This window comes from Argopecten irradians, chromosome 13 (genome assembly GCF_041381155.1).
Source record: "Argopecten irradians isolate NY chromosome 13, Ai_NY, whole genome shotgun sequence".
Taxonomy (NCBI): Eukaryota; Metazoa; Mollusca; class Bivalvia; order Pectinida; family Pectinidae; genus Argopecten; species Argopecten irradians.
The window spans coordinates 4,576,064-4,586,695 of NC_091146.1; the positions used below are offsets into that span (position 1 = coordinate 4,576,064).

The 10,632-nt window shown below is 33.6% G+C and overlaps 1 protein-coding gene across 1 annotated transcript; it reads right to left on the minus strand.

The window, feature by feature from the left end:
* Positions 1–4,850: 4,850 nt before the first annotated feature.
* LOC138306590 (complement C1q-like protein 4) lies at positions 4,851–6,364 on the minus strand. Its single transcript, XM_069247029.1, has 2 exons — positions 5,840–6,364; positions 4,851–5,413 (listed from the first exon to the last, which is right to left on the minus strand). The coding sequence occupies exons 1-2, from the start codon at positions 6,078–6,080 to the stop codon at positions 4,995–4,997; spliced, it is 660 nt and encodes a 219-aa protein (XP_069103130.1). The 5' UTR covers positions 6,081–6,364; the 3' UTR covers positions 4,851–4,994.
* Positions 6,365–10,632: the final 4,268 nt, after the last annotated feature.

The following is a 10,632-nucleotide window of genomic DNA, read 5'->3' on the forward strand; positions in this document are numbered from 1 at the left end:
AACATACCCTGTATAGAGAATATCAGACATATAGCTATGTAATATGACATTTAGTAGTCGACTTAATATATATAGGAATGAGTCTTCTTGTCCAATAAAGGACGCATATTTATTAAACACTTTTATAAGTGTAGTCAGAATGTCTGTGTTAACATATAGTGATGATCATGACATCACGATAATCATTGGGATGATATTAACACAATGTTAGCCACGGGTAACGACATAGGCCTCGTAAGCAGACATTCATTTTCTATTTTTCACACTCGACCGATGTTCTTGTTTTTTCGGAGGATGAGATACATTTAACAGGTTCACCAAACGACGATATTCCAGTTCATGCTGTTTTTCTGCATCACAGATTCACCCTACCGTGTGCAGTGTCTAACAGGATACTAAAAGTAACAGAAAATTGAATGATTCCATTGATTGGATTTAGTGACGGGTAAATGTATCTTAACTTTTAGTACATAATTGTAAAAATGTCATATAATCTATTTATAATTATAAATGCAATATATAATAAAATCCCATTCATGTTGATTAAATTGAACAGAGCCAGTTCTTGGTTTTAAAGGCGTATATATATTGTTATTTAAATGCTATTAACGAACTTATTTAACCTTTAAGTAAGATATCTATTCATTTAAGCATTGATGTCAGTATTTTTAAACTTCATCAGGATATGAAAGAAATTTTGTTTCAAACTGTCCGATCCGGTGAAGTTATAAATTAGTGACATTATTGCTTATAGAATATTTTTTTTCAGGATACTCGATCAAATAAAATTTGTTTAAAGGTACAATTCCATTGATTTTCCAATGGATTATTTTTTAATCAAAACGCAACATCGACGTCTCTATTTTGACGTTATGGTTGCGTCGGATTTTCGAGGTATGAAGAAAAAGAATCTGTCAAGCAGAAAGGGTTTAGTATGAAAATAAAGACAAATATTTTCTCGTGACGTTACGCTGTCACAGAGAAATTACAAACAAAACAATATTGGACAATATATGTATAAACGCACCTAATATTGAAATTATAATATGAACTACTGTTACATACGCAATATTGCTATTCAAGGAAATATGATCTGAACAGGTGAGGGATCATTTGAATTGAATTGTACTACGCCCCGTGTCTACCTGTCAATAATTCAGGTATAAAAGCCCGAGGCCATTTATTTAAATGAGACTATATCGATATAGTATAGTGAAATCTTCCCATTGTCTTGACACGAATAATATATCCAAATCGTATTCAAAGTGGTACTTCAAAATTTCCTTATCTATTTGCCTATATTTTAACTACTTGCAACTGACATTTGTCCATGAGTAAGCCTTGTAATAGGTGATGTCATATGGGCGATAACTAACTAACTAACAACGAACTAATGACCGAAAGGCGAATGAACGAACGAACGAACGCACGAACTAACGCATGAACTAACTACTTGAAATGTCATGTTCATTTAAACATATAATTAAAGACCCACTACCTTTCCGAAACTGTTTTTGATTTTTAAAATTGAATGTAAAACGAGATCGATAATTTTGTAGAGTCATAAAAGTTATTAACTAACCGTTAATGATTCACTCATCATCGTCTGAAAAAAAATAATAAAAGTAAATAAAATGTTTATTTTCATAACGCTGGTCATATCATTATGTTTTCCGGCGTGCGGTAGTTGAAAAGCACGGCGCCAGGCCGCAAAACAGCAATGGAACCTCCACAGTTAGCATGATATTATACAGGAAATCTTGGTGTTAGTACCTCATCTAAGGCCATCGATATGTATTTTAAGAAATCTTTAATTTTGTTTCGAAACGGTAGTGGGCTTTTAAGACAATTTCAAATAAAACATAAAACTAAATGTAAAAAGCATACAAATGCGAACAGTCAATTCAGCAACATTTTCATAGACAACATATATTGTTATTGTATTTGGTTATATTATAAATAACGTTTGATACATATGATATAAATTTAAGATTTAATTGCAAAATATAATGCATTTGTATTGATCTTATCCTATAAAATATTTGTGGTTGAAATCACATCATCACCAGAAAATATCATACAATCGTTCCATTGATACCAAGAGAACAACTACATTTTCACTAGAAGTAGAAAGAAGATCCTGGAGAGTACAATAGTTTCCTAGGGCTTTCTTGCCACCGAGAGGAATTAATATTTGTTTCTTGTGTACGTATAAAACAAATTATTTACTGCATCAATTAAGTTGTATTTGCATTTCAAATAAGAACAGCAAATGTATTATGTCTAAGCAGCAATGAGAACAAAAAATAATAATTTTGCATCTCTTAGCTTCAATGGGACTTCCCGAGAGGAATTTACTGTATAATTTTGGCACATGCGACAAACCTACTACTAAAACAAACAACACTCCCAAGTCATAATCAGTTTTCGCACTTAAATGTAAGACTTTACGGTGAACACAAAAGCGATATACTATTCATTTTTGTGAAAACATAGATTTTAATATCTTTACTCGCTTTTGACCAATCGGAATGCAGCATTGAAAGTGAAAATATCATTGTTACCTCATCAGTGTGTGTGCAAAAACAAAGTCACGTTTTGCTAATAAAAATACGACATAACAATCGCAAGACAAAATAAATCTGCAAAATACAATGGCGGAATAACCTTTGGCTGAACTAGAAATGATGATCTTCTGTAAATGAAAGCGATAAAAAAGTAAGAAATAGAATATTCTTTTATTATGAACAATGTACAGCTGGACAGTTATTCGTTATTTAAGCGTCACCTGTTTTGACGGATGCAGCAAAATTAGATATAGTCATTTTTAAATAAAGACATTTTTTCTGTAATTCCGTGGAATCGCTAGTTTTCGGGGTTTTCAAGTAAACATTTAAAGCACAGATCCTATGGATATTTATTTATCTATTTTCGTCTAAACTGTGGTTATCATCGTAAGGGCACTGTTGAACACTTTGGTACTCTCGATTATAGAGTTTGTTTTCCGATGATAACATTGTTAGAATGTCGTGCTGGTACACACATGTACCAAAGAACACGTGTAACAAACAGTCACTAGGATAATCAGTTCAAGTAAGACAACGGTATTGGAAGATTCTATTGTTGTTATCTAAGGGAGACAGGTAAGACAACGGTATTGGAAGATTCTATTGTTGTTATCTAAGGGAGACACCGTAATGCTTACTACAACATAATTGACATATGACAATCACTGAGATTTGCCGCGGTGACTCTGTAGATAAACAGTATGCCAGGGCACATATGTTCAAATGGCGAGTAGACTAATCAAAATAAACGTCAGTTTTCTATTGAAGATGAATTAGATTTCCATTATACAAACTTTATCATTGTTTTGCAAGATTCGTGAATACTTCATGCTTTTCACAGTGCAGATTCCAGGGTCACAGAAGTTATAATCACGGGTTCTACAGCAAACGATGAATGCAAAAAATACACTGCTCAAGTAATTAAAAATATAAAATTACTTTATGTATATCGTGACCCATATTTGCATAGGGTATGTTGGATACAAAGAGCAAGCTTAAATCGGAAGGAATATTCACTGAGAGTCATACACTGTAACTTATGATCGCATAAGTGTCGTCAAAGTGTCTTAGACATTTTTCTGACTGCATTAACTATTTTCCCGTTGTAGACTTTCTCTTTTTCGAAGTAATTCCTCTGTATCTTCCATTCAAGATCACAATTTATTCATAATTCATATTATATTACATATGAAAAGATTAATACATTTCATATCCATACAAATGTTTTATTTTTCTGATTTGTCATATATTGGGTTTGCTTACATATATCTTGCAAGACGCCGTACAAATGGATGTTGTATTTTGATAGCGTTATCAGGTATCATAGGGTTTGGGAGGAAACGGAATCAAATGATGTATAATTGACCGAACGACAAACACCATTCTTTTTTTCGAAGGAGGATGACCTACTGAATATTTTGGTATATGGTGTCAAGCTATAGCAATGAATGCCAACGGAACTCTCAAAACCGGACATAAGCCATCCACTTAACGTTTACCAATCAGAAAATCAGTAACATTCTCCTCGCTACTGATATCGGGGTGCATGTTGCTACGTCTGCCAAGATACATATGTACGACATATCAACCAATGTTATCACTAACTACGCAAGGTAACATTGTAGTGTAATTCTCTCAAATAATTTGTTCACAGCGTCATTGAAGTGATGTTGTTATTGATAAGGTAAACAGATCATCGTTGAAAAGATGTTGTTTTTTATTTTTCTCCCAATATCTGTGTCTATGATCACATTTAAAAAATGTAAACAACTACCGTGGGCCAATTTCTCGCTTCGAGCTCCCCCAAATACCGCCTAAGCGCCCCCTAGGTCAAAGGTACGCACCTCCTGCGCAACCCGATTCCGTTTAACTTCTCCACGCTGCAGATGTGAATACGGCTTGTGATCCAGCGATCGCAGAGTTCCATTTTGCGTGCAACTGTTACCTGCTAAATTGGTGATGTATACGCAGTTGACACACACGTCAAGTGTAACTAAGCACGGCGGACAAGGGGCGGACTTAAGGACTGACGATCGGACAACTGTAGATCAATTTAATAATTATACAAATATACAACTAATCGATTGAATTATAAGTAATGTATTGGCTCAATGCCTTTTTTCCTTGAGATAAATAAAATGTTACTTTCCCATGAAAACAAATTTGATATGTGATAAGAATTTTTTGTGAAAATCAATACTTGATTGTATGTGGTTTTGCAAACTGTATGGAAAATTAAACATATACAAAAAGAAAAGTGTGAGGGATGACTCAACCAAGATAAATGTTCAATCATTTTAATATATTTCCATCGTAAAGACGCCGAGATAAACAAATCATCAAATTAGTTATGAAATAATTACGGAAATGTTTATAAGTTGTATTGCAGTTACATTGGTATTACAATGCCAATCAATTTGTAGTACTCTATAATGAATTTGGGTAAAGTAAAAACGCATTAAAGAAAGAGTAGGCCGGAAGGATAACCTGTCCGGAATCATGATTGGTGTTGCTTGCAATCCTCACAGAATCAGATACTTGCAGTTCTACGATAAATGTTGAGCTAGCGCTGTCACTGCGCGTGTTGTCCTCATCACCTAGATATAGTCGTCCGAATTCCTGCCCATTTTTCATAAAATGCAACTCGAACGATTTCCCACTGTAGTTCACTGCAGTAACATGGAATACATAGAGACCAGGAACAGAGCACGTAAATACACCGCTCGTAGGGTTGTAGCCGCCGCCAAGATTAACCTGCATTCTGTCGAATCTGATTGTCTCGTCATCACCAAGGCTACCGATCTGATGATTCAACATAGCCTGGAACGCTACTTGGTTCAAACCATCTGTCAAAACGAAACATGAAGGTATTAAAGGTCATATCGCAAGATTCATGGAGCTATAAACACAATCTCAAGCGTTACATAGACCATATAAAATCCATGCAATTATATATACATATCACAGGCCCATCAAGCAAATCCAAAGCACTTATTTATTTATAGATAAATCAGAGAGTTAGCAGCCATTGTAGAGTCCATGCATAGCGGTCCAACTATTTTTTAAAATGTATTACCAATATCATATTATCTATGTTAGTGTATTTCTACAATCAATAATCAAACATGTTTGATATAAACGACGTAATTATATTGCATCTGTTATTATATGGTAATACGTATGTAGTATATTTTAACGTTTGTTTCAGACATTTCTTTTTACCCGAAACCAGAAGTAATTATAATCAAAGATTAAAACTCGTAATGACTTACGAATTGGCGAAACTCTGCTATGTCTTAGGTTGGATTTGTTGTCGTCAGCATTGACATTATCACTTGGTTGTACGTTTGTCCTGGTGATGCCATCGATCTGTGAAAATGGAACCGACTCGGCATTGGCATTAGATAGCGGTTTAACATCGTCAGAAATATGGTCGGCGATAGACGAATTTCCCGATGGTTGGTCGACAGAAGTCCTGAGGTCAGTGTTGTCGACGCTATTTGGCGTGTCCATCGATTTGACGCCATTGGTAGTTGCTTTTTTAATGTTGATGACGTCTGTGTCTTCTCCGGGAATCGTTTGAGTCAGCGACTGAAACTTTGACTTCAAGAAAGAGACTTCAGATTTCAAGGCGACGAGTTCTGAGTTTAAAACGATATTCTCGTTCTTTAACTGTTGAACATAAAGATTAAATTCGGTTTTAACTTGTGCAAGATGTGTTTGCACTATTTTCTCTACGTCTACGATAGAAACCGCATCAGTAAAAGCAAAGAGTGCAAAAACAATTAGCAGAGCTGTCGACGCCATATTGTGGAGTTCTGACTTACGTGAAAATTAGATTGCCAGTAGTGACCTCACCTTTAAACCTTATCTGATGTAATCCTACATGTCACTGGTGTGTATAGATATAAAAACATCAGTAGAATCAGTCGAGGTCAAATATTGCTTAATTCGAGACCCACGTGTGGAAACAGATAACAGACGCGTCAGAGCAATCGCTTAATTCATGGTTCATTTTTATTTACAGTTTAAAAGTAATACCGCTACACAATACAGCTATATGTGGGTTTTTTGTTTGTTTGTATTTTTTAAAGATCAATTGTAATAAATAGATTGATTGTTTGTTTACTAACAGCCTCTCAGGTGTATTTCTATAATCTGATCCCAGTATCTATGAAGAATGAATTATATGTTCGGGATAAACTTAAAGATAGATCTTTATATTATACGAGAATCAGTCAAACAGTCATACATGTAGCTTATCGTAAATAAGCCACAAGTACATATTCGACTGAAGCGCGAAGCCAAATTAAATTATTTTGCAATCAATACATACATATCTTTAATATTATATTGAACAATTAATACAATGTATTTTGGTAATGTTTTCATGCCGAAAGATAATAATGAAACCAGCGCCTTCAAGCAAAGACCCCCAAGGAGGAGAACTGGGTCAATTCCTTCTCTGTTGTTAAAAACTAGGTTGTTGTTGTTTTTTTTTTTTTTTTTTTTTTTTTTGGACGATAACTAGGACAATAGATCTACCGCCAACATTACAATATTGTGTATACACTAGTTCTATATAACGAACAAGGCAACAAACGGAAAGTCTGCATGAAGCACGCAAGCCTCTAAAAAAGTCAATCGTAGTCCACCAAATTTCGTTAAAATTGTACATATTTATTACCAGTATATTTTCAATTAACTTTTCTATGTGACAAGCACACTTTCGAATAAGAAAGACTGTATTCACTTACCTCTATTTGTCTTTTACCGCGGAAACTGTAGCTGGATTTCCTCACTGTAACCTTGCCTACCCGCTAAAATCTAGGTCAACCACATAGTATTTTAGCAGGCATTTCGTTCTGTGTATATTTGCATGACATTTTATTTTAAATACATTAATATTATATCCTTTATCAGACGTGCATAAACCACAAGTTGCCTTCTAAAGCTGAGTGAAGATTCACATCCCGCAAAAGGCGATTCACAAACAATTAAAAGGCATTTTAATGATATAAACTTAGGAAGCGATTACAAATTTGTATTAGTATATTTACCTATTCACAACTAGGCAGTTATATATATCATTATTGGGCTCTACTGTGATCAATACGGGAAGAATATCTAATGGAGAATGGCTAGCACTGTGTCGTCTGTATGTTCCTTTATAAAGTGCAGTCTTAGTGAGAAGCTGATGTAAATACGTCTTTACTACCTACCATACCACAGGCATTTCCTTCAGGAATTCCCTTGCTGTAACAATGGACATATATCTTTAGTGTTCTGTTGGATAAACCAAATATAGCAAAGCATTTTTATCACATAACACTATTATGACGTCACATGTAGTTTTGACGTCACAAATATATATATATGATGTCACATGATTGTTTCAGTAGACGGAAACGTCATATCCGAGCCGGATTTCTACTGTTTTATATAGAGACGAAATCTAAAGCTTTGCTTATATTTCTATAAAAAAATTATGTGAAAAATGATTTTATTAAATAATTCGATATGCCATTCGCCTAAAGGCTCATGGCATATCAAATTATTAACTCGTTTGATAAATTTCATATCTCATAGCCACTCATGTAAGATACTCTACATATGTACCTAGCAGGAACTGTTGGTTAATTGAGTTCTACTTTGACAACCAATCTGAAACTGATGTTTATGCGCCACATCACTTAAAAAAATAATTAATTTCATATAACACATTGGTAAAAAGAAATTATACACAATTGTTCTCAATCAATATTAATCAATATATATGAAGATTCAATAAAATACACATATAAGCTAAGCAATAGTTTTACCTGTTGTATTGCCATTTTTTTTTTTTTTTTTTTTTTGAGTAATTCATTAATTAATAAAGTCTTTGCTGCTTTGTTCTTTTTAAAAGGTAACCGACGAGTTGAAAATTTAATTACCGAGAATTCGTTTTCGTATATGTATCAAAACTGAAAAATTTCTCTATTTTCATGGTGACATAAATCCGCTGAAAACTTAATTAAGTTGCCTTGAATTTCATTTAAATTATTAAACTTGTCGAAATCAATTATCGTGATCGTGATTATGAATTATTATATTATCTTAAGAAAAATTTTGGCAAGCTCAGTGATATGTCTATATTGAGAATTACATTCCATCAATTAATTTTTATAGCCATATATTTAGAAAATATATTATCTCCTTGACAATTGGTTTTATGTAGATTGGTATGAAACATGTATACAGTATGGTGGGCATATTGTCGCTAAACAACGCTAAGCATTGCAATACAACTGCTTTGATATCGATAAAGTACATATACATATTATATATTATAGTTAACGCTATTATTTTCGTTTTTATTTTATTTATTTTTTTTTTTTTTTTTTTTTGTTTTTTTTTTTTTTTTTTGAAAATATACAACTTTTCATAAATTTTTATTCCATATATTTAATGTTCCATCATCAAGACCAGTGATAAGTTTCACACGGCTTAGAGCAATTTGAATGAATCCTTCACGTCAGATATGGCAGGCCTGACCAATATAAGTGATGATTTATATTATTGTCGTGAGGCCACGTATAAACAAATGGTGGCCGGACATTACTGACCACTGCTTGACCATAGCCTGACCGGGGATTCTATGGTGACCTTAATACTGTTCTTGTCACATCTAAATAGCCAGAAGATAGACAAACGCTGCCACTTGCCGACTTCGGATATCATTTTTATTTGCATGAGCGACAAGTTATAAATACGTTCTTGTCGCTCCTGTCAACAATAACCATTAGTCGTAGGTATTTCTGTACTAACAACGCAGGATGTTAGCGCAATTTCGCACTGACATACATCCATTCCAGCATTATACACTTACGTACACTTCTCCGCATGATACAATGCATACAATATCATCTTTATCCCACTGCGCTCTATGTTTAAACACCTCCAGAGACCATATTACGTCAGCGCTACATTGTTCCTTTGAAAGAGACATTAACTTGGTGTCCGATAAAGGACGAGTCATGCAGTGTACATATAGGATACCATTATGGTATTTAACAAGTTCTTTAGCGTTATGGAATTCCTGAACTTTAAGTTCTGCATACAAAAACATTACAAATATAACGTTAAAGGTACAATTCAAAAAGGCTAATTCTATTACATAATCACGAATAAAAATATCACATATTGTTCTATATTCCTTATGACACATATAACAAAAAAGTATCGACAAATTTCACAACATTGTTAAGTATTTTGTTTGATACTGTTGAAATTCTCAATCGTTGATCAATACGATTAAGCAAGTATAACTTGTACGCTGTACACATACCCGAGCCAAAGTCACGCACGTAAAACAAATGCGAAACATAACCACTCTATAGACAAGAACATGCCTCTAATAAGGCAAACGCACTACTGTAATAGCGATTTGAGTAGCTCTAGGTAACAACTTCTTTACAACACTGACAAGGGCCAGGGTTCAGCATACAAAAATCCGACCAATATGTGTAATGGCGGCGGACAGTAAGCGAGTTTGAACATTTCACACACATTTCACTAGTGGGCTTTTCTGGCATATAACAGTAATACCAACTAATTTTTTTTTCTCTTAGAACTGGTTTGTTTCCGAAATATGTGCAAACTTTAATGTACTCAATAACTGAATTGTCACTTTAATGAACTTTCCTTTACTTCTGTAATGCGTCCCTATGGCGAAATGTAAGTCTTTAAGTTTGAAAATTTCTAAAAATCAAGGAATTTCTATAATACTGACCATGTTCATTTAGGAAACGCTATTTCTTACTTATTTAGTATCATTTATTTCTTTTTTTTATTTTGTCCGTTAACTTTTATTCTGTGACTTTACAGTTCCTGACGAAATAAGGAATTTCTGCTTATATGATATTAAAACTATTTCTGAAATACAAAATGCGTGTTATATTGTTATTACACTATATTCATTAACTGCAAGAAGAATATATTTTAATTTCAATCCACGTAAATGTTCATTTTAAAGTATTACTTCCAATGTGAACACGTTATTGAAATAACAATATACAAAGAA